This window comes from Priapulus caudatus, unplaced genomic scaffold (assembly GCF_000485595.1).
Source record: "Priapulus caudatus unplaced genomic scaffold, Priapulus_caudatus-5.0.1 Scaffold494, whole genome shotgun sequence".
Classification (NCBI taxonomy): domain Eukaryota; kingdom Metazoa; phylum Priapulida; class Priapulimorpha; order Priapulimorphida; family Priapulidae; genus Priapulus; species Priapulus caudatus.
Window position 1 is genome coordinate 41,260 of NW_014577555.1, and position 24,429 is coordinate 65,688.

At 43.4% G+C, this 24,429-nt stretch overlaps 2 protein-coding genes and 1 long non-coding RNA gene across 5 annotated transcripts in view; 2 read left to right on the top strand and 1 right to left on the bottom strand.

Moving 5' to 3' along the window:
• Positions 1–9,492, top strand: part of LOC106810998 (lipoma HMGIC fusion partner-like 1 protein) — a 36,076-nt gene extending 26,584 nt beyond the window's left edge. Inside the window, exons 3-4 of the mRNA XM_014814506.1 lie at positions 6,877–6,975; positions 7,397–9,492. Coding sequence (XP_014669992.1) covers positions 6,877–6,975; positions 7,397–7,521 — 224 coding nt within the window. The 3' untranslated portion in view covers positions 7,522–9,492. The remainder of the gene's footprint in view (positions 1–6,876; positions 6,976–7,396) is intronic.
• LOC106810999 overlaps positions 3,758–24,429 on the bottom strand; it is a 24,484-nt gene continuing 3,812 nt past the window's right edge. Inside the window, exons 2-3 of the long non-coding RNA XR_001394088.1 lie at positions 17,914–17,917; positions 3,758–3,770 (exon numbers count right to left, since the gene is read on the bottom strand). This is a non-coding gene — a long non-coding RNA (uncharacterized LOC106810999). The remainder of the gene's footprint in view (positions 3,771–17,913; positions 17,918–24,429) is intronic.
• LOC106810996 (DNA methyltransferase 1-associated protein 1-like) overlaps positions 14,252–24,429 on the top strand; it is a 20,875-nt gene continuing 10,697 nt past the window's right edge. The window contains exons 1-8 of one of the 3 annotated variants that reach the window (XM_014814504.1): positions 14,252–14,376; positions 16,652–16,766; positions 16,978–17,060; positions 17,460–17,580; positions 17,684–17,758; positions 19,266–19,381; positions 19,768–19,870; positions 20,150–20,257. In XM_014814504.1, the coding sequence (XP_014669990.1) occupies positions 16,671–16,766; positions 16,978–17,060; positions 17,460–17,580; positions 17,684–17,758; positions 19,266–19,381; positions 19,768–19,870; positions 20,150–20,257 (702 nt within the window). In that variant the 5' untranslated portion in view covers positions 14,252–14,376; positions 16,652–16,670. The remainder of the gene's footprint in view (positions 14,377–16,651; positions 16,767–16,977; positions 17,061–17,459; positions 17,581–17,683; positions 17,759–19,265; positions 19,382–19,767; positions 19,871–20,149; positions 20,258–24,429) is intronic. The other 2 variants (XM_014814503.1, XM_014814502.1) reach the window with 2 other exon arrangements.

Sequence of the window (24,429 nt, forward strand, 5' to 3'; positions counted from 1 at the left end):
AGTTTTAGAAGATGACAATGATTATATAGTGACGATTATTCTAGGAATTCGAGATTATAAAACAGTAAAAATCGCCTCAAGTCCATGCCTCGCACGATTAGGCTTGAATCAAAAAGTATTAGAATTTATATAATGAAGCAAAACAAATACACATGGTTATAATAATTCACCAACGAAAAAAGGAGAGAAGGAGATATTAATAAGGCAACCGAATAATCAAAAAAATGCCAGCGCAAATTTCATACCTAGGGCGATTTAATTTAAGTGATATAGAGAGGTTTAACGATATGTAAGAGTCCGAAACTGGAAAAAGTAGGTTCAGATGAGGGAAATATTATCAGGGCAGGAGAGCCAAAAATTAAGGCAACAATGACAAGGGAACAATTTAAGGACACAAAGTGTCAATCTCGGCCTCGCCTCGGCATCATTGGACCATGACGTACGCCAGTAAGTTTGTTACCAGGGTGTCGCATGCGAGTAGCTTCTGTACTGCTAGAGAAGGCGTCCGCATACTAAAAACGTTCGTTGCGTGTTCATGTCAGCGGCAAACAGCTACACACACACACACACACACACGCGCGCGCGCACACACACACACACACACACACACACACACACACACACACACACACACACACACACACACACCGCACGCGCACAAACACGGGGATAGACGAAGCACCCCCTGACAATTGTTTTGACACGAGTGTCACTGGCAGACTGTGCAGATTGCCAGCAACTTTGTTTGGTAACAATCTTGATCTCATTCCGTGGGCCCATCGCATGCGGGCTGCGCCACATGCCAGAAACTCTTTGGGTTTCCTCCTCTCACGCTGACGCTGCATCGTGTGGTGGTGTGGTGGTAGTAACAGCTGCAGTTGCCCTGCTCTGTTCAGAGTGTCGCGTGCAATGTAGGTCGAAGGCTGAGTGAGACACGCTGTAAATAAGAACGATGATCGGGGCGATGCGAGTGTTTTCTTGCAAAGAACTCGCGTGCGCATCCGCGGGAACTCCTGTGAGAATCAACCTCCTCCCCTTTCCTTCTTCTCCCCACCCTGAGGTGCGTTGTAGGTTAGGCATGTAGGTGGAGGCTTGATTTTGTTTTGTTTCGCGAAGCGGGATGTTTCGGGAATTTTTGTAGATGTTTGGCGTGTTTCAGAGTTTTTGAATTGACTGGCGTATACAGTTGGCTATTAGCTGAATTAACAGCGGTTGTAGTGAATTTATGACAATTTCTTCTGCACTTCTCGCGTTGTTTCTTGTTTAATCGCGCTTAGTAATTCTGTTTTTCTTAATGTAAATAACACGATTTCAACCACTAGAAAGCGTCCGCAAGAATTGTACGTAGGATCCAAACGTGTCGGGATTTTTTTAATGGCAAAAACCACTGCCCCCGTTACGGTATCTCGTGCGTAGGTTACATCAACAAAATATATACCGTGTGCAACTATGTATACAAGACTTTGGCTTACGGTGGGCATTACATGCAGCAGCCTTGACGCTTAGATGATGATACAACGGCTTTTATTATAATTATGTGCAGTGCATAATCTCTTCTACGTTCTTAGCCCGACCAGGCTGTGCGACGGATTTTCTATACAGGTATTCTAACCCTAACAATACCGTTTTTTGGAGTAACTACGTTCTCTACCCACTCCGCTCCCCTCCCGCTCTCACTTTCTCTCTCTCTCTCTCTCTCTCTCTCTCTCCATCGTCCTCTCTCGCTCTTCCCCCTCACCCATTAACGCGCACGCTCTCCCCCTTTCTCGTTTGCGCTCTCTATCTTCTTCCATTCGTTCTCCTATGCGCAATTAAAGCGCATCGTCTTTTTTGCCATTTAGCAGCAACGGATGGCGTGCGTGCGTGCGGGTGTTTGTACAATGTACATGTGTGTTCGTAGCCGTGAGTGAGTGCGTGCGAACGTGCGTGAGTGCGTGCGTGCGTGCGTGCGTACGAGCGTGCGAAGGCGTGACTGATTTTCGTTCGTGATAATAACACTTGCTTTGCTGAAATTTCACGGCGCGTTGAGGATGGGAAAAGCTAGGCTCTGTGCTAACGCTCGAGGCAGTTCTATCGTCCCTGGTTTCCGCTCTTTAATCCGCCAGAGCAAGAGCGCGCACAGCACCCGGGTCTACGCCCCGGCATGTGTGTTAGAGAGGGAGGAAGAGAGATGGAGAGAGGGATGAGAGGGAGGGAGAGAGGGAGAGAGGGGTGAGAGAGAGGGAGAGAGGGGCGAGAGAGAGAGAGAGAGAGAGAGAGAGAGAGAGAGGGAGAGAGTGGTGAGAGAGCGAGGGAGAGAAGGAGAGAGTCAGAGCGATAGAGAGGGGGTATGAGAGAGAGAGAGAGCGAGAGAGAGAGAGAGAGAGAGAGAGAGAGAGAGAGAGAGAGAGAGAGAGAGAGAGAGAGAGAGAACGAACGTGAGGGGGAGGTGAAACGAGAAACATCCAAGACCGCTTACGGATTTGCGAAACCCAAACAAAACTCGGCTATGCTGTAAAAACACGATTTGCTCCCGCGGCTTGCCTCCCCTCCAATCCTCGTACTTCTCTCCTCTCGCTCACCCCCATTACTCCACACCTCCCCCTCCCCCTCCCCCGTCGTGACCCCGCAGAGTAACCTCGGACAGTGGTTGGCACAACATTTACCTGGCCCGAAGCTCGCAATAGGCAGTCGTGTTTTATTATTTCTGCGTGGGTGAGAAAGCAAAACGTAGTTCTGCGTTCGTTGCACTGTAGATATATATGCCGACACATCACTTGAGTCTATCTTGTCCGATAGGAAATACAATTTGCTTCGTCGTGCAAGAATTTGTTTACTAATTTGTCACAAATATTGTGTTCGGGTAAAATTCCGCGGCCGTGCAAAATGTACCTTTTTTAAGCTATGCAAATCTTTTTAAAAACTGGGAAAACCCTATGCGTTTAGATTTGCGGACCCTGTAATGTAAGTCATGCTGATTTGAGATGAGCATTCGCTTGCTAGAAAATGTGCATCGGCTCTTGTACGATTGAGGACCACCAAGATCTACACAATAAGCCCTGGATTCACTCCACTCCTCTCTATGGACTATTACAGACAACGTGTAGCCATAAAAAGTACTGCAATTAAGTGAAAGGAATGGAACTAGACCGCGGACTCGCAATACACGTTGAATTGCCTGGTAATTCACGCGGTATAGGTCAGAAAACCTGATTGTTTGCGGATGAAGGGCTTGAGAATCTGTGACAACCCATGTAGCTGATCTTGTCGTATAACCCTAATGAAATATTTGTAGGTACCAAGCTACTACGCACTACGCACTACGCACTACGCACTACGCACTACGCACTACGCACTACGCACTACGCACTACGCGCTAGGCACTACGCACTAGGCTTTACGCACTATAAAACATGCTTCGGTGAATGTGTGAATGAAATCTGCCAATAAATGTTTAATAATCTCTTGTGTTAGACAACTCCCTTGCAGTAGACCCACTTTCAGACTATGATCCGACAACGTGCGCGTTCAGAGCAAAACTGAATTACCTCCTAATAAACACAGTCGATGACAAAACGCGATTGTTTGCTGATGAGGGGCATAAGAATTTGTTACAAAACTGTTTGGCTGATTTCGCCGTATCAGTTGATGAAATCTTCTGTAGTGGGGTAAGCCGTCGCGGTGCCTGCACACGAATCCGCGAAAACCTCTTCATTCGAGAGCACGCAACACGTGCAGGCAATAAACCACTGCTGAGCTATAGGGCGTCTTCGTTAAATGTTTGCACTTGTCTTTATCTCCGTCTTTCGGTTTTTCGTTTTTACTCGGGATTGTGCGTGGAAGCTAGGTTTCATCCCCCACCCCCGAATTTTGCGAGGACTGGAGCAAACTTTCGTCTTGTAATTAAAAAATTAGCAAAATTTAGCGTGGAAGCAGTTCGCTTCGTTTACGTTGCTGCAGTCTGTGAAATCTATGTCTACAGCTGTTATTCCGCCCCTCTCTCCGCCGCATTTGTTTGACGTTGTTTCTGCGTATTTTCGAGAGCAGAAGCAAACTATTCGCTTCGTTAACGCTGCAATCTGTGAAATCTATGTCTCCAGCTGCTTTCTCATGTTGTTTCCTTACTGCTCCCCTCCCTGCTCCTCTCTCTCTTACCTCTCTCTCTCGCTCTCCCTCTCTCTTTCTCTTTCTTTCTCCCCCCTCTCTCGCGCTCTCTCCCTCTCTCTTTCTCTTTCTTTCTTCCCCCTCTCTCGCGCTCTCCCTTTGTCTTTTTTTCTTCCCAGCCTCTCTCTCGCTCTATCTCCCTTTCTCTTTCTTCCCAGTCTCTCTCTCGCTCTCTCCTCTCTCACCGCCTTTGTCAGGGGTCTGAAAGACACGAGAGTAATTAAGTATGGGTCATTGCGTGATCATCCTGCTGCCGCTAATGTTACTGGCACAGCGCTCCTAATACATCCCTCGGTGTATCCATCCCTCATATCCAGGTGTTGTACACGTACGCACAGGTAGCATACAGGTACGTGCACAGTTAAGTGCACAGATACGTGTACGGGTAAACGTACAGGTACGTACACCGATACGTACACATGTAGACGCACAGGTACGTGCACAGCTAAGCGCACAGATACGTGCACAGGTACGTACACATGTAGACGCACAGGTACGTACAGAGGTAAACGCACAGGTACGTACACATGTAGACGCACAGGTACGTACAGAGGTAGACGCACAGGTACGTGCACAGCTAAGCGCACAGGTACGTGTATAGGTAGGTACGTACACAGGTACGTGTACGGGTAAACGCACAGCTAGGTACGTGTACAGGTACCGGCACTGCGCCTGGGTTGCTCTATTTTTAATGGACAGTCGTGGTTAATAGAGAGCCGGAGGTATTCGGCTGGGGCGATGACGGAACCCGTTTTTCCTCTTGTTCTCTCTGTGCATCATCACGAAATGACAACTCCAGTTGGCCACTCGAGAGGTTTGGAGTGCGGATAGTGGGGAGCGAGAGAGAGAGAGCGAGAGTTGTATCGTCGGTAGAGTGGTATTAATTACGGTGACTGTCTATGATTGAGTAACAGAGTGACGGGGTACGGACAGTCAAGAGAGAGAGCGAGAGGAAGAGAGAGCGAGAGAAGAGAGAGACGAGAGAGGAGAGATCAAGTGGAGGCGAGCGAGAGAAGAGCGAGGGAGAGAGCAGAGCCGAGAGAGGGCGATGAGAGAGAGAGAGAGAGAGTGAAAAAGAGAGTGAGAGATAGATAGAGAGAGAGAGAGAGAGAGAGAGAGAGAGAGTGAAAAAGAGAGTGAGAGATAGATAGAGAGAGAGAGAGAGAGAGAGAGAGAGAGAGTGAAAAAGAGAGTGAGAGATAGATAGAGAGTGAGAGAGAGAGAGAGAACGAACGAGAGGGGGAGGTGAAGCGAGAAACATCTAAGACCGCTTACGGATTTGCGAAACCCAAACAAAACTCGGCTATGCTGTAAAAACACGATTTGCGCCCGCGTGCTTGCCAATCCAATCCAATCCTCGTACTTCTCTCCTCTCGCTCACCCCCATTACTCCACACCTTGGTGGCCGAGATGGCTACGGATATTTTTATTATTTATTTGTAATTCATTTTCATTTCAAATTCATTTTCATTGAGAGGGGAGTTTAACTACTGATGAATCTCTATGAGAGGGGTTGTAGTGAAACCAGGAACTCTCATGGTTATTCCGACTGTCATAACTAATGACAGTGAAAATAATGCGGAGCAACAGTGTGACGCAATAAACTTAAACGCAAGCTTAACTTTAACTATGAGTGGCTGTCGATATTCCTAACTTAATGGATTGTCTAGCCATTAGTATCGATCTAGAATAGGCGAATGGGGGATGTTGCAGGAATAATCATAAGTGATATTAATGATTAATTGTGCGTGCGTATTGTAGCCAGACGGAAACCTCTTGTAATCGGTTTGGGGAGAGTTGACGCGTAACACACGTAGGCAGTGATTGATTCTGATTTAATTACGGAAAGAAACTGCATGGAAAGAAACCACAATAATTACCATGAAAGCCCTAGCGCCTGTATAAGTGGTCTTGCCCTATTCTCCCGTGATATTAAATGCAAGAAAGCTACACTGCCTGGGCGGGTCTGAGTCATGCCATTAAGTATTTATTCGCGAAAAGTACACGTTCGCAACTAATTAGATTTCTTGGAGTAGAATCCATCATCGCGCATGTAAAGTGGTTTTGTGGGGGCGCGGGGAGGTGGTCGACACTTTTGTGTTGTTTTTACATAGAGTCTGAATTGATTTTAAGTTGCTGCGTAATTTGAAATGGTATTAACAGCATTATCTTTTAACTCGCCTTATTTTCTCACTTACATATTCGACTCTATCTAATTTACTGAATGTAAGGCATAGACATGCTAACTTATACAAGTCATACCACATACCCGCAAGCATGCCAAAACCGCACCTACACGCACGCACACATGGATGCACATACCATACCATGCTTGCGCGCATATACCATACCGTAACGCTGTTAATATTATTAGTACGTCGTTCACGGGATTGAGCTGGCACTTTAAATAATAATACTGTCGACCAAACGCACCTGGGTTTATGTGCAAACCATGATCGGGGCCTGTTCACGCGTCGAAGCGTTGTGTACTTTCTTCGTATACTTGCTCAGACGGTGGTGCCACCTGGTTGTTACTTAATTCTACTCATTTTCGCGTAGCTGTCGCAAGGTTTCGCTGTCGCACTAAATGATATCAAAGTCATTACTATATACTACAATACCAGTAGTGGTACATAGTTGGATCATATGTATACACACATAATTATTTGTAAGATAACGTATGAGTGGTTGGTTTTCCTGATACTGAAGTTTTCGTTACTTTGTTCATTGCAGGAGTTTTGGTGGCAGCAGGCTGTGCTCTCTATCCAAACGGTTGGAACAGCAGAGAAGTAATGGAGGCGTGTGGCCAGCTCTCGCAAGCCTATAAACTCGGTGATTACAAGTTAGATAATATTATATAGTGTAATAAAATTTGGTTTGTGATTTGAGCAAACACTGTGTAGTTTGCTGTTCGATTAGTTGCTCAGTTTTCACAGTCTGATACTGGTTATTGCAGTCGATTAAATTAAGTGAACATACTTTCACATGTTGATGTGATGCAAGATGTGAAATTCATTGCACTCATTCAGTCGGTAACAAGCATTGATTAACGTAATCATTTGATGTTCACTTCATTCACGCTCGTTCACATATGGTTAGCTACATTTGCGATGACAACAGACTATCGTACATTGCGGGCGTATTAAGCAAATGCAGTTAGTCAGCCATTTAATATTCAATTCTATCACGATCATGTACCGTCGACGACATTTGCGATCCCGTCATGACGACAGACTATGACGATCTGTTGCAGGTACTTGCAGGATTTCCTGGTCGTACTACATGTCGTGTATCGGAGCTGTGCTATCCATCATCTGCTTCTGTCTCTCCTTCAAAGCGACAAGGGGAAAGTCAACAATCTATACTGCCAGGGTATAGACGAGGGCATCGCAGCGTGAATCCGCATAGTGTGCTATTACCAGAGAAGTACTCTTTCATTAGCAGGAATTAGCTGGCAGGGATCTGTCAATTATTAAGCTACAAATTACAAGGTTTCTGCATAAATGCATTCAAAGGAGCTCTACTTATAGAAGTCTATAGCAAAGCCGGAATTCATTGGAATATAACTAATGATCACTAGGGTTTTGCCAGGTGGTTACTGCCGAAAACTTGGACAGTACAACAGCGTAACTCTAATCTAATGTAGCATCTTCTTTAAAATGCAGTGGAAGAGCTGTCTATCATGACTAAGGTACAGCTTTCTCTGAAACGTTTAAATAGGAATACAGATGAAGAATTTCACTGCCTTCTCTCGTAAGAGTGATATAAGCACATGGGATACACTAAATGTATGCACGTGACCCGTATCTATTGTGGAGTAACATAATGTGCATAACTGCCAGTGTGCATGGACCAATACGCCAAGCTATTCATTTCGGTACATTTATCCGTATACCCTTGGTAATTTGAGTGACCCCGACTCATTCTCCAAACGTCTAGCCCGACTGCTGCTTTTAATAGAGTATCTTTCAAGAGTTATACTGATACGTGTAACCCACAGTCTCTAAGGGTTTAGTATTCAAGCTTAGATTTCAAGTATTTTCATGTCTATATGTAAGCATCTCTAACTCGCCAGTACATTTGGTGACAAGAGATTATAGATTTCCATTAGCTGCGGCCATTCCCAACTCTATTGATGTGTAACATAAAATTGTGAAGATGTTGAGAACGGATAATATCTTGTTGTGTTGCCACACTGCTTTGCCAAATCCTTAGGGATACGTGAGTGCGTTGCAAAATTATGGCTTTTGTCAACATGAGCTAGAACATAATTTTAGCTTTTTTACTACTGAAATAGAGAAGTCTCTGTAGGTTTGCTTTATCTTGGGTTTTGTTGGGCAGCGAACAAGATAACATAGATCTGTGGCAGTGGAGTGTATCTGAAGTGGTTAGAATCTCCTGAAGCAAAACGTAGTTTGGTCTTTTGATAACCGCATTGTGTGGCACACTGAATTAGCTTGCATGCAGCTGATAATGTACATGTGTGTTTAAGTGAGTATTAATTTTCGCATATCAGAATGTCTTGCACACACATATTGCTCTACCCTGACTTCGAGCGCATGTTGTATATATACATATATGTAAACTGAATTGTGAAAGATTAGTGTTATTGTAATCGGTGTTTGGAATTGAATAATCTGTCTCGTTGATAGGGGACGGTGTGACGATATATAGGTGTATTCTGTCGTGTTATTTTTTGTGATTTAAACGGCTGCTGCAAAACCGAAAAGTTGCACCGAATGGCAATGTATATGAATTCGTTTTAACAAATCTCGTTCGATAGAATAAACAGTAGGTGATGACATGAACACATCTATAGATATATGGAGTGGTATCTAGATATGTTCATGGTGATAGTATTACAAAAAAGTAAACGTGGTGCGGCACAGGGTTGGTTTTCAAAATAAGTAGTAGGAGGTATATTGGTGTAGGTTTTACAACACCTATCAAACTTGTTGCTTAATTCTGTTTAACTACGTATCTTCTACAAATAACTCATTAATTCGTTAAAAGGGAACGAATGTTCGTGAATCTGTGTTGTACAGTGTTTCATAGTAACGTGTGCATGTCTACTGATTGTGTATAGCATGGAAACGAGAATACTGTGTTGTGAAATGAAGTTTTAACATATTTTTCTGATCGAGGGTGTCTGCTTTCCGAGAGGATCGGAGTTGTATTTTTTCAAGTATTTATTGAGGAGAGAGAGAGAGAGAGAGAGATCTCAGAAACAAGCAAACTTAACACAAATATTATATCGTGTATGCGTGCTTGTGGAATGATAGTGTAATTGTTGTGCACATTGTAGATGTTTTTACCCAATGTAATAAAACTGGTAAGGTTTAGTATTCAGTTTTTCTACTGTATTGGTGTACGTGTTCGACCACAAAACTTTCTAGTAGCATTATATGAACCACATTTAGCTGAAATGTACATTAAACCTAGGGTGATGTTCCCTTTTAAAATTCTGCGTGTTTATTCGCGAGCGATAGCGGTAGAATGTCTACATTTCCTGCACAGTGTTCCTAAATTTAGTTAAAACCCGTTTAGTTTCCCAAAATATCCCGCGGGGGAAAAACGTGTATAAAATATATTAAATGCGGGAGTTTGAATCAAAGCCTTGGTTCACTTACATTTTGTGAAAAAGTGGACATATTTTTTTACTATTTACAGTGACTACGTATTGCCTTGGAATATCAATTTACTTGCCATATTGCTAAGTTACACCACCTGCGAATTTCGTGAAATTAATTTCGCCTGTTGTATACAGGAAGCGCATATGTGCGCATTTTGCGTACGTATTCGGTGTCTGTCAAAAAAACAAAATAAAGTACAAAATGTGAGGTGAATGCAGACATCTGCGTTGCGCGTTTCCTCGTGATTAGATTCCCATTATATAGAAATTTCCGTGTACAAGTTTATAATTACTATGCCAAGCCCAAGTCGAAATGGTGACGCCATTTCAGATGTTAATGTAGTATGTTCAAATTCAGATTAATTGAACGGAAATATAATATTTACACATGACAATTACTCGATACAAATAAAATTATGGAAATATTTTAACGCAATACAATCAATCAATGTATAATGAAATACGAACAGTAATATAGGCATATAGTGATAAAAACGAAGTAGCAACAGCATGAAGTATTGACTTGAACTTTTCAAAATGATATTTATCAAAAACATACAAAAAATACGAAAAATATGGTGTCATGATCTCGGTTTCAAGATTGCTTCTTGTATTCAGCGATGCGTTCACTCTATGTTCACGCGAAAATGTGCGATGCAGAAAACCTTACTACATTAATACTTCCTTAAATGTCTGCGCTAGCGGCTCTGTTTCATGATTCGCTAAATATTTGCTTGCGATTTTAGCAGCATTTTACCATTTTAGGATTTTATTATGGTCACCCTATGCGCTGAGACGAACCTGATAAAAAAACTTTACATTGTAATTTAGACAACTTTGTTATAATTTATTATAGTTGCGTTTGTACACGGCAACGTGATGCGAACGTTCGTTTTGCGCATCCGGTAAGAAAATAGATAAACTTTCCGTGCGCTGTTATGTAGATTGTAGATTATTCTACGATACAATATCCACTGCACAGCCACAAGAAGCAATGATGTAACAGGATAAGGATTACATTGGGGGGGGGGGCATGACAAACAGCTCGTATTTGCAGCGTCCAAATAATCCATTCTGCCTAACAGGGGCGTAGATAGCGGGGGGATAGGGGGATATATCCCCTCACATTTATTGAGGTGGGTGATGGCGTGTACAATCACCCCCCCCCCTACTTTCAGGAGGAAAATGGGGAAAAATTGCATATTTTACAAACAATAAATACTGAACATTTATCTACAAATGCGTCATCGCTATTCATACTTTCCTAATGTATTATTGCACAAATGGAAAGTGACATACATCTACTGTAAAATGTCTGTGACTCGTTTTAAGAATGACATTATTTCACTGAAACTCAAACGGTTAATTTCGAACGCATTCCGGTAGGATTTGTTTCAAAATCCCCAAATCACGTCTTATCACTGCTCACGAAAGTTAAAACCCTGCTTAGAATATGAAGGGATGAATATGCTATAGAATATAATTATTATATTATAATATATCGAATTAAAAAAAAAATATTTTGGTATTTCGACCGTCTATTCTTACTAATTATGATTTTTATCGTTGTAATAGAGGTTTTTATTTTGATAATGAAACTAAAACCAATCATATTATATATGATTCTGAACTAAATTATCAGTATAACACTGATTATTCTAGCATTTTTTATGCGAAGTTAGGTTCTACTCTCATTTCTTTACGAATCAGTTATATTTAATAATTTTTGTTTATAAGTATACATCTTCATTTCAATAAATACACTGTAATACGACGTACCTTATACACGCACACACGCACACACACACACACACACACACACACACACACACACACACACACACACACACACACACACACACCTACGTATTGACGACACCGACATGTTTTAATATTCATTAATATTATATTATATGCGCGCAAAGTGTCCTATATAACCTATATAACCTGCAGTGCGCAGATAAGTGCGTTGGGTATGACTGCATGTGTCATGTAGCGCAGTACTTGAGTGTATTAATTGCGTGTCATTATTGACTATAAAAATTATATCTATTTTTATCTCCCCTACACTATCTACCCCCCTCCCCCACACACACACACACACAACTGAGGACATGTCTACGCCACATTCTGCTGCCTAATATCAGTATATGTATAATGTATAGGTTTGCATATAACATACTACCATGTTCATGCGCATACTGGCAGTATACCTAATGCGGTAAAATGTAGTGCACTCATTATAATATACCAAGGTGTTTTTAGCGCCGGTCAAATATATCTGTCATAATCTGACCCTTATACTGCGCACGACTTTAGCCCGCTTCTGAAGCGGGATAACTTTAGCTCGGGATAAGTCGTTTTATACTGCCGTTCTCGACCACCCGAGTTGCGTGCGATGCGTGCGAGACCGGCGTAATTGTACCCCTTTTATACTGGGGTTTATCCCGCTTCAGGTCCGGACCTGAAGCGGGATAACCTCCAGTATAAAAGATCGAAACATACTTATCCCGAGCTAAAGTTATTCCGCTCTAGGAGGTGGTTCAGGTCCGCTTTAGACCCGGGCAAACGTCAGTATAAAAGGCATCTCGACTTTAGCTCGCTCTAAATTCAGTGCAATTTTATGGTAACCTCACGTCCCCCTCAGCTACATGCTTCCCGCGAGCGCGAAAATTGTTTATCAATACGCTTTTACCGTACTGACGAGTTCGAATTCAGTTCCGCGAGAAATTCAACCATTCTGATACCGGTAGCTAGAATGCTAGATGCTTCTCCTAATATTATCTCGATCTGCGTTTAATTGGATATCGTTTGACAATGGAGTCTATGGAAATTATGTTGATCTTTGCGGTGCTAACAGCTAACATTGGACATTGTCTGCAATAATATGCTGCTAGCTATGGACGACTCTCACCGAAGGGATTTTCGGAGGAGAATAGCCCGTTTTCTACTCGCCCGCCCGACTTCGGGGACGCCGCCGGTTTAGCGTTAACACAGACAGAGAGCGATGATCGTCGCACATCTGCGGCATTGGCTATGGGCAGTCTGCGGGATAGGCGGATAGGCAGGCTTGATAGACGGCATGGACAATTGTTTTGGGAGCAAATTGTACTGAATTTCAGTGAAGAAGAATGGAGACGACATTTCAGAATGGGAAGGACGACGTTTGAATATATCGCAGATCATTTACGGCCAGCTATCGAAAAACAGACGACGAATTTTAGGAGACCGATTGACTACAGGAGCAGGCTGGGCGCGTTGTCATTTGGTGGCTGGCAACTCCGTCAGAGTATCGCAACTTTATTTGGAGTTGTGATATCGACATTGTGTGTTCTTGCAAGAGAAGTGTGTTTTGCAATTAGAGATATGCTGTTGCCACGTTTCGTTTCACTTCCTCGTCTAGAGGAAACGATCGCTGGATTCGAGCAAAGAGGATTTCACCAATGTGCAGGTGCCATCGATGGCACTCACCTTCACTTCGATGGTTCACGGGTCACTGAATTTAGAGCGAGCTAAAGGCGAGATACCTTTTATACTGACGTTAGCTCGGGCCTGAAGCGGACCTAAACCACCTCCTAGAGCGGGATAACTTTAATTAGCTCGAGCTGAGTATTGTTCGACCTTTTATACTGGGGGTTATCCCGCTTTTAAGGTCATGCGTCCCGCCTCCGGACCTGAAGCGGGATAACTCTCCAGTATAAAAGGGGTACACTCGTGCTGGTTTTAGTATTTTCGGGTCATCACTTTTCCAATCTTCTACTGGTTCCCCTTTGTTATACCCTCTATATACCTTACACGAGTATAAATGTTCCAAATTTTCTTTTTTCCTTTCGTCACACAAATCACATATATCATTACTGCATGTAGTTATTTTTAAAATAACTTTTTAAGTTAATCATGCACGTCTTATTACACCTAAACACAAAGCATGCATCATCAAATGACAGTTTTGTCATATATGGCTTTAATACATATAGCTTTCGATATTTATCATTTTCATTTTTGTTTTCTCACCAGACCTCATGGTATCTCTCATAATTACTGTTTTTAAAATAGCCTCTTTCACATATTTTTTCTATTCTTTCTTATGTTGTGAACCAATAGTCATAAGTGACATACTTATGTCATACCCCTTCAAGATTTCTAAAGCTTCATTTGCCCAATTACTTCCAATTTCTTTAATTTGTTCTAAAAATACTCTCTATGATTTTCTAACTTATAATAATGTATTGCAATAACATTAACTTTTTATAACATATTCTATCTTTTATTGGTATTATTCCACTTTCTATTCTTAGTGCCTCTAGTGGTGTCTTGCTGTGCGCTTGGAGTATCCTTCTTAAACATTCATTTTAGAAATCTTCTACCATTTTTTCCTCTTCCTTTCCTCTTCCTTAAGAGATATAAGAGATTTATATAAGAGATATTAGTGATATTAGTCCAAGTTTCGCTATTATTTAGTTGTCGTTACCTATCACCAGGATCGCTAGTGTTGCATGATGGCAATATGGCTGAAAATTGAACATTGTGATTTTGCTGCTATTAATCAAACATGAATAAATGATGCATTATAGTCTCACAGCTTCTTAATATTCTAATAGGTAAGCCAGTTCATACAGCATTCATAGAATAATTATGTCTGGTAATTGGTTTTGGTTGGAACACAGATATACGGCGAGTGTACTGTGTGGCTACAGTTACAGCTGAGGTAAACCGACCAGGCTCTCCGACTGTTACACGACGGAGGAGCCTGACACCCTTCCATACGAAATACCTGGTAGCTTGAAAACAAACTCCTAATTTCGTAAAATTTCGTAAATAAAACAATGTATTACCACATTTATCATCACCTGGTTACATAGTTTGCCAACTATCGCATCATTTCTTAATTACTATTTACCTCGAAATACACGTTAAAATAAGAGATTTCGAACAGCGCTATAATATTTGAACGTTGTAAAACGCCATACTGGATGTTCTTATGTCTAGCGCGAAATACTACGCTAGATTTGCACGAACTTTCGCTACGTATTATGGATATCTATTGAAAAATGGCGGAAGTGGCGGCGTTTGTTAGGAGTTTCATCTTATCAATTCTAATAATTGCTCGCTACACGTAAATACATACTCCAGGCATAGCCGCATCATCATAAATAAATCGAGGCGTGGAAGTACAGAGAAGCGATAAGAATCATAAAAAGTGAGATAATTTAACGTTAAATAGCAGCGCACATACTACCGAACATATTTCTAATGCGTCGGTTTGTGACCCTCTCGCCACGTAGTGTTAAGCAAAGTGTTAAGCGAGATGGGAACTTGTGGCTACAGCTGAGGGTGCAAATCCACCCCAGTTACAGTAGCCTACCACCGCCGGCGGTAGCTCTAGCCTCTACTCTAGTCTCTAGTACTATAGCCCGCTTACATTAACTGCCGCTGGCTGTAGCTGCTAGAAGAACTGTTAAAGCCACAATATGCGCATCTACACGCTAATTTCTCCAGTACTAGGCTAGCAAATACTTCGTGTCATGCATAATCATACTACCTTGACAAAATAAACTAGTTCCTCCCATTTCATTGCGCGTTGTCTTATAAAAGGTATTTGAAAATACCTCCAATGTTGTTCAAATTATCCGATGTTGTTGACACTTTTGCGTTGCTCTGCCAAGCAACCGTGCAGCGGGTGTACAAGGTAGCAAATATTTCTACGGTCCGTGTGCGTTTTTCGCTCGCACGCTGCTAGCGCAATGACATGTTATCGTTTGCGATATCAAGCCTAAAATCAATACGTTATTCTCAGAGTTTATTACGCTGCCTATTATTACTTTCCCAATAGCTATTGATGTTACATACACTGCAGTTCACAATACTACAACTATCTTAAAATGTAAACGACTATATTCTCTGCTCAACACCTGTAGCAACATGTGACATCATCTAACCGATTCGGGGCGAAATTGCTTGGCAAACAATTCGGCGTTGGCGCCAGATTACCAGATTTCGCACCTTTTTCTTGTGGGTTTTAAGCAAACGCGCAGTGAAATGGGAGGAACTAGAGTTTATTTTGTCATAAGGTAGTGTGATTGGTTCAAGGATAGAGAACATGGGTCCCAATAAAACCAATGTCATTTACATCAATATAAATATAATATATTATATCAATATAATAAGTTAGGGTTAGGATTAGGGTTAGGGTTAGAATTAGAATTAGGGTTAGGGTTAGGCACATTGGTTTTATTGGGACTCATGTTCTCTATCCTTGGGCCGTGTGATTATGCATGTCACGAAGTATTTGCTAGTCTAGTACTGGAGAAATTGCCGTGTATATGCGCATATTGTGGCTTTAATACAGCACAACGTTCGCTCGGCCGTATACCGGATGTGTACACACTATGTAAACATCTTGTGGTGCTACATTCGTAGCAAGAAGTAATTGCTTTTATATTTTATGAAGAAATGTGAAAGTAGCAATACAAATAAGTTGTAGTAAATTTTTACAACATGGACGAGCTCACAGTAGGTATATCTATGTGTTTTGCTGCGAGACCATGCCTACTTTTAACGCCAAAACAGTAGACCCAGCCTCTCATTGAAATAACACACTGTTCGAAAACTCATCACCTCTACAACAATATAACTATACTAGTATTGTGAATAAAACAATTCTATAATTTTAAGTTATAGGTATTTAATCATTAAAGCAGCCTTATCTTATGTCCCATCAGGGGGACCAAGAGCAAGAGGATAACGGTAAAAAAACGGTAGTCATTAAAATAAGGTAGGCTCCGTCTAAGTTCAAAGAAGTTAGAAATCGAAAAATCTATAGCTGTTTAATGTTTATCAATAGAAAATGCAATGTTATAATTAACTGTATTTCAGTAGCGTCTAAATAGGCAAGATGACGAGTGCAGATGTGCGGGAAATCTTGGAGATCGAGTTGCCGGAACAACAACCTGTCACCAAGGAAAGCCTATTCAGCGATGACAAGAAACAAGTAAGATATCAATAGTTAGTTTACTGCAATTAAATAGATTCTGTCTAACACAAAACTTTCCCTAGCTTGGTGTGGAGATATTCTAGAGAGTGATCTTAAAATCCAGGTGTGATTTTGAAGTTCAAAAAATCCAAACTAAACATCCAGCGTAATTGTGTAATAGTACGTAAAATACACGGCTAAATACACACGCTATTTATGTGAATTCCAGAAAGTTTTTAAGAAGGAGAAGACATTCAAGAAGCCCCAAGGAATGCACAGAGAAGTATGGGGCTTACTGTTCACAGACCCAAGGTACTTACATATGCTTATATCTGATTAGAGAGAGGAGACAGGAATTTAGTTTGCAGTACATCTTGAAGTTCTATACAAAAAGCATTCTGAAATTTGTAAAAAGAATGATTTTAAAAATTAGTATGCAATGATTGAGAGAAAGATTATTGTACAGTGTTCACATCCTATCGATAATTTCAAGTAAAATGGCTTGTTAATACGTCGGTTGAACCTAGAAATTGACATCAAACCTAAAATTAAATCACAGCTGAATATCCCCGTGTTCGAAACCGTCACAACAGTTGCACTTTCATTTTCGTGATCGCGGGTTGTGTAGGAACATTCGTTCGTACGTTGTTAGGTTGTATTACTGAAGCGAGAACACACGTAATCGTTAGCGCGTCGTCGTTTATCTTACAGGGATGCTCCGCCGTTGTTGCCGAGCGATACGAGTACCGGGTACAAGCAGGCGAAAGCCAAGATCGGCCGTAGCAGAGTCCGGCCATGGAAGTGGATGCCCTTCCACAATCCGGCGAGGAAGGTAGGTGATAAAAGATGCACGCACTAAATAATGCTCGAGTTTCTCCACATGTGGTCCTGAAAAAAGAAGTTGTTCTTACGTACTCCGGTGATGTTTTATGTAGGATGGAGCTGTGTTTTACCACTGGAGACGGATGGTGGATGAGGGGAAAGATTACGCCTTCTCCCGCTTCAATAAAGTAAGTGTTGGTCAATATTGGCTCAATCTTGTAACATTAAAAACTCGTAAAAAATTGTAAAAATCTTTAGAAATCGTATAAAGGTATTAAACCTCTTATAGCATAGTTATTGTGAAATACTGTTGACAGCCTATACTGGAGATAGATAGGTTAACGTGTCTTGGGTGAGCCAATGAGAATCGTGCTCACTCCTCGCAAATACCACTTTTTCTATCTAAGAATGATACACATGGCCAATAAGAATGGAGATGAGCTCACCCCGCTCCCATGTTCACCTCGGGAATAAGACCAGACACTTTTACTTCAATTATAAAACTTTACAGTGTAATACACAAGAACGTATGCATACTATATAATATATATATAGTATCAATACGTTCATGTGTGGTACATTTCAGTGTAACACACATGAACATATGTATAATTTATAATATATATAGTATAAATACGTTCATGTGTGTTACATTTCAGTGTAATACACATGAACTCATGTATACTATGTAATGTATAGTATCAAGAGCTAATAAATACCTAGAGTGTACAACGGGAAAACGGGACAAATAGTGCTATTTCACGGCAATATTATTCTACTTTGCCTGCGAGTCTAGAATAATTTTATGGTATTGCATTAAGCAGCATTCTTTGCTCTCTAAATCAAGACCAACCGCTTGTCACTATGATACTCCTAGGCCGAGATATTGGCTCATAAACCTCCCCTCCTACAGGCCTCACGCCGTCTCGCATCCAGATTATTCCCGAACCTTCTCGCGTTTTGCGGGTTAAGAAAGTCGCTTCGTAAAAGTTCGGTTTTTTCCGCGATGACTTTATGAATGAATGGCGTTTCGGTTATCATCGGTGACTTTCGGGGGCATCACCTAGGCCCTTATCTCCGATTACCTTTCCTAGCATGGCTAATGCCTGTAATGATGGAGCCGGCAATGTTTTCTAAATGAATTCTCTACAACGCTGCTCAGTTACTATGGTGTAGTAAGAGTACCAAATTTGGGCATGTGACATCAATTATCAGCGCTCCAAGCGGCGACGGAAAACGATAGCCAGAATCGTTAAGCGCGAGAAGGTTCGGGAATAATCTGGATGCGAGGCGGCGTGAGGCCTATGGGAGGGGAGCTTTATGAGCCAATATCTCGGCCTAGGAGTATCATAGTGACAAGCGGTTGGTCTTGTTTTAGAGAGCAAAGAATGCTGCTTAATGCAATACCATAATATTATTCTAGCCTCGTAGGCAAAGTAGAATAATATTGCCATGAAATAGCACTATTTCTCCGTTTTCCTGTTGTACACTCTAGGTATTTATTAGCTCTTGATAGTATGGATACGTTCACGTGTGTTACATTTCAGTGTAATACATCTGAACACATATATACTATATAATATGGAATATACAAAAATTCATGTTTCTTTATCTGCTTGACAGCAATAGACATATAAGACGTGCGTATATATATATATATATGTATAGTGATGTTCGTTGTCGTCTGCTTGGCAGCAAGTTCCGGTGCCGACGTACTCGGATCTGGAGTACCAGCAGCATCTTCACGACGAGAACTGGACGCGTGAGGAAACCGACCACTTGTTTGGTCTGTGTCGGAGGTTCGATCTCAGGTACGTAGCCTTCGTCTCATCACCTGTGCTGTGCACCACACCACCCAAAGTTCCACCTGCAAAATGTTGCACATGGAGATTTCACGTGCGTCGTGTTGGGCGAAAGTATAACGCGCGATGGGTTGTGCTAAAATTTCACATGCGATATGTTGCGTGCAAACTTTTGCTTGGTGTTTACTGGCCTTTATACGTGTGTAATGCAGTAGTTTTGGTACGAGCACGAGAGAGGTTGTCATTAAAAGACGGAAATGTTTGTTTTTTAACTTTGCAGAAACTTGTAAACACGTTTAGCGTAGTTTTTTTGTTGGAGCATTTCCATTAGAAATTGGCAGCAATGGAACATTATGTATCTCGTTTCGCTAATTTTTGTATTTGCTTTTCTTCAGGTTTATCATAATAAAGGATCGTTATGACAGGGAGCGATATCCAGACAGAACTGTAGAAGATCTTAAAGAGAGATACTATCATATCAGTAATGTGCTTGCAAAGGTATGTATGGATTTAATTTCTAAATTGGCCATGTATGGAAAACATACGAAAGTTATTATTGGAGAAACATATAGTCTTACGTGGTTATTAGTGTGATTGATATAATATTATTGTCTAATTGGTGTAAACATACGCATAAATGTGTTATCACACAGGCATGCACACAAGCACGCAGAGACATGTATATTTAGTTATACATACACACTCACACGTAAGTAACTACTTTTCACAGATGTAAACATATCTCGCAGTAATCGTTTTAATGCTGTTTTTGACCAGATGAGGGCGCTACCGGGCCCTGAAGCGAAGCTCTTCATGTTTGATGCAGATCATGATCGACGGAGAAAGTTGCAGCTGGAGAAGCTCTACAATAGAACTCAGGAAGATGTAAGTACGACGGGTTAGAATATTCACTCTTTAGGGCAAGGCAGGTTTAATTAAGACTACCAGAGCACCATGGCTAATTTAAAGTGCACCAAGGCAAATATTTCCTTCACAGAATGGTTATCACTTAATTTTTGACAACACTTAGTGTGAAACAAAGAGGGGAACATTACAACATGGGATCCTTGGTATCTTTGTCTCGTTCCCGTGTTCTCCTATTTTGCTTCTTTCACGTGCTCTCTCTCCTCTCGCTTATGTGTTTGGCTCTCTTCGCCCGTGGCTCTTTTATGCGTTCTCTAAATATCTCCCTTTGTCTTCTCAAACAATGTCAACATGTCTCCTCTCTCTCCTATCATTCATGCCTGCTGATGTTTGGTCTTCTTCACATGTTCTATTCTCTCCTCTCGTTTACGTGTTCTCTCTCCTTTCGTTCACATGTTCTCCTCTCGTTCACGTGTTCTCCTCTCTCCTCTCGTTCACGTGTTCTCCTTTCTCCTCTCGTTCACGTGTTCTCCTCTCTCCTCTCGTTCACGTGTTCTCCTCTCTCCTCTCTCCTCTCGTTTACGTGTTCTCCTCTCTCATCTCTCCTCTCGTTTACCTGTTCTCCTCTCTCCTCTCTCCTCTCGTTCACGTGTTCACCTCTCTTCTCTCTCCTCTCCTCTCGTTCACGTGTTCTCCTCTCGTCCACGTGTTCGCCTCACTCCTCTCTCCTCTTGTTCACCTGTTCTCCTCTCTCCTCTCTTCTCTCGTTCACTTGTTTGCCTCTCTCCTCTCGTTCACTTGTTCTCCTATCTCATCTCTCCTCTCGTTCATCTGTTCTCCTCTCTCATCTCGTTCACACGTTCTCCTCTCTCCTCTCTTTCACGCGTTCTCTTCTCCTCTCTCTTCTCTTTTACTCGTTCTTCTCTCTCTTCTCTCATTCACGCGTTCCCCTCTCTCCTCTCTCTTCTCTTTCACGCGTTCTCCTCTCCTTTCTCTCCTCTCTCTCATTCACGCGTTCCCCTCTCTCCTCTCCTCTCGTTCACACGTCCTCCTCTCTGCTCTCATTCACGCGTTCGCCTCTCTCCTCTCTCCTCTCGTTTACGTGTTCTCCTTTCTCCTCTCTCCTCTCGTTCGTTTTGTCTCCTCTCTCCATCTCTTTTCGTTCACGTGTTCTCCTACTCTCCTCTCTCCTACTAGTTTCCACAGCTGTTCTCATCGGCGTTCCCGACCGTCGTTCGCCTCCTAACCTCTTCTGCCGCACTACACCCCAGGTGCCTTTCTTGCGTTCACCTGTTGCTCCTTTCTCCTCTCTCGTACCGAATATACGAAGGCCCGAGGATTCACGTGTTAGTACAACTTTCTTCTCTCACCTCGTAACTATCATCCTCTCTTCACCTGTGTCTTCTCTCTCCTCTCGTGTTCAACTCTACCTAGTATTCTTTCATTATTCTCTCGATTCTACGTGTTCGTCCTCTCTGCTCTCGTCCCCGTGTTTGCCTCTTCTTCTCTTCTCCTCTCGTTCACGGGTGTTCTCCTCGCCATCTCTTCTCTCGATTCACCTGTTTCTCCTCTCTGCCTCATCTCCTGTCGTTCACTTATCGTCCGCTATCTCCTCTCTATCTTTTCTCTCGTAATTCTTACGTTTGGTCTCGTCTTGACCTCTACCTCCTACTCCTTTTCGTGCTCGCTCGCTCTGGCGCGTCTAGCTCTCTCTCCACTCTCCTCTCTCCTGTCTCTCTCTCCTCTCTCCTCCTCTCCGTCTCTCCTCTCTCTCTCGCTTACGTGTTCGATCTCGTAATATACTCCCTCTCTCACTGCAACGTTCAGCTATGTTCTACCTCATCTCCTCAAGCTTCTCTCGCTTACGTCGTTGCTCCGATCGCTCTGAGTATCTATGACACGACGGTCGGGCTTTTTCCACCTCTGTCTTGCCCTCTTTACTGTCGTTCAACGTATGTTCAGAATAACCTGTATACCATCTATTATTCACCTAGTGCCACTTCAATGCTCCACCTTTTTTTCATTCTCTAAGTCATCGCTCGTTTATATTATTAATTTTCTATCGTTATGTTTCTGACCTGGCATCTATTCGTGGGCCTCGCTCTAATCGCAAATTTACTCCTCGGATTCTTTCCCGCTCTTCTTCTCCGGTCCTCTCGTTGCACCTGTTTCACGCCTCCTGCTGCAGATAATCTTGTCTCGTACCTCTCTCTCGTTACGTGTTCTCCTCTCGTCCACGTGCTTTAGTCGAACCTCCAACTTACTCCCATATACTAGCTGTTCCCTAATTCGAGTGATCACCTGGCCACTTCTCACTACTACCCTCCCTCTTCTCGCTTCTACTCGTTTCACTATGTTTGCCTCTTCTCACTCTCGCGCTTTCACATTGTTGACTCGCTATCATCACGTCCTCTCTCCCTCTCGTCTCATCTAGCTTCTCCGTCGTGCTCAATCTCGTACACGTCCTCCCTCCCTCCTACTCGTTCCACGCGTTCTCTTTCTCCTCTCTCTCTCTCTTATCTTTTACTCTGTTCTTCTCTCCTGACTTCGTCGTCATTCAACCTCGCGCCGTTGTTTTACCCTCTCTCCGTCTGCTCTATCTCTTCTTTGCTCACGCGTTCTCCTCTCCCCATTTCTCCCTCCTTCTCTCTCGCACATAGTCTCATGGTACGCTTCCGCCGCATCTCCTACCTCTTCCTCCGTTCACAGGTGTTCTTCTCGACGCCTCCTCTTTGTTCCTCTTCGATTCACCCGGAGCCTGCCCGGTTCCGTCTGCTGAGCTTCGTCTTCTTCCTCTATCGCCCTCTCGTTCACCGCGTGTTGCCTAGCTGACTTCCTCTCCTCTCCGTCACCTAGTTCTCCATCTCGCTCTCTGCCCTCTCTCCTCTCGTTCTACAGTGTATGTCTCGCTTTCTCCTCTCTCGCTCTCGTTCAAACCCTGTTCTCCTCGCTCCTCTCGTTCACTGCCGCCTGTCCTTGGCGTGTGCTCCTCGCTCTCCATCTCTCGCCTGCTCTCTTACACGCGTGTCTTTGCCTCTCCTAGCCTCTGCGGTTCGACGTGCTTGACGCTCCCACGCTCTCCTCCCTTCCTCCGCTGCCCTCATTTCAAACGCTGTCCTCCTGTCCTTTTCCTCTCATCCTGCTCGCAATCCACCTGCATGCCTCTGCTCATACACATGCGACGAACTTTTCTCCGTTCAGCCCCGAAGACCCGTGTGCCTCCCGTTCTCTCCTGCCTCTCCTCTGCGTTCACCTGCTTCTCCTCTCTCTCTGCGGGTCAGCGGTGGGTTGGTCTGGGCGCTCGTGGGGGCGGTGCCTGCTGGGGGGGGTGTGCGGTCGTGGGCGGTGTGGTGGGCGGGGGGCGAGCGTGTTGCTCCTCTTCCCTCTCGTTCACGATGAGTCGTCGCTCTCTCTCTCTCCGTCTCGTTCACCTGTTCTCCTGGGGGCTTGAGGGCGTGGCCTCTCGTGCGGGGTGGCTCGCGTTGGCGAGCTGGTGTGGCGCGGCGGGTGCGGTGGGGGAGGGGATGCTCGGTGACGGTGGTCCCCTATCGCTAAACGCTGACTCCGGCGTCTACTTGGAGACGAAGGTTCCTCTCTCCTCTCTCAGCTCTCGGTTATAGAGAGTGGATTCGCCTGTTCTGTTCTCGAGTTCACGTGGTAGTTACCTCTCTCGCGTCATCTCCTCTCGTTCACAGTTGTTCGCTCCTCTCTCCTCTAGACGTGTCACGTGATTTCGCCTCTATCCTCTCTTCTCCTCGTTTACGCCTGTTCTCTCTCCTCTGCTGTCTCGTGTACTGAGTGTCACGCGTTTACCGGCTTCTATCATCGTAGATCTCCTTCTCTCTGACGTAGCCTCTGACATGAATCCGACAGTCTGAGAGCGAGGACGGGCCGTTAGCACCCGATCTCTCCTCTCTCTTCTCTGTTAACGCGCTTCTCTCCCTCTCTCTCTTCTCTCCTCTCATCTCACGGCAGTGGATGACCCCTCTGCTCCTGTCCTCTCGCTTCGAGACACGAGTGACGGCAGTGACCGTGCGTGCATCTGCCACTCCATATCGAATTCAGCGCGTTCCGACGTATGAGCGATCGAGTAGGGCGGCGGAGGGAGTCGTGTTAGGTCGAGGGAACTGCATTCACAGAGCTGAAGAGTCGCTGCCTCCTCTCCTTCATTCGACGCGACGCTCTACCGTGTG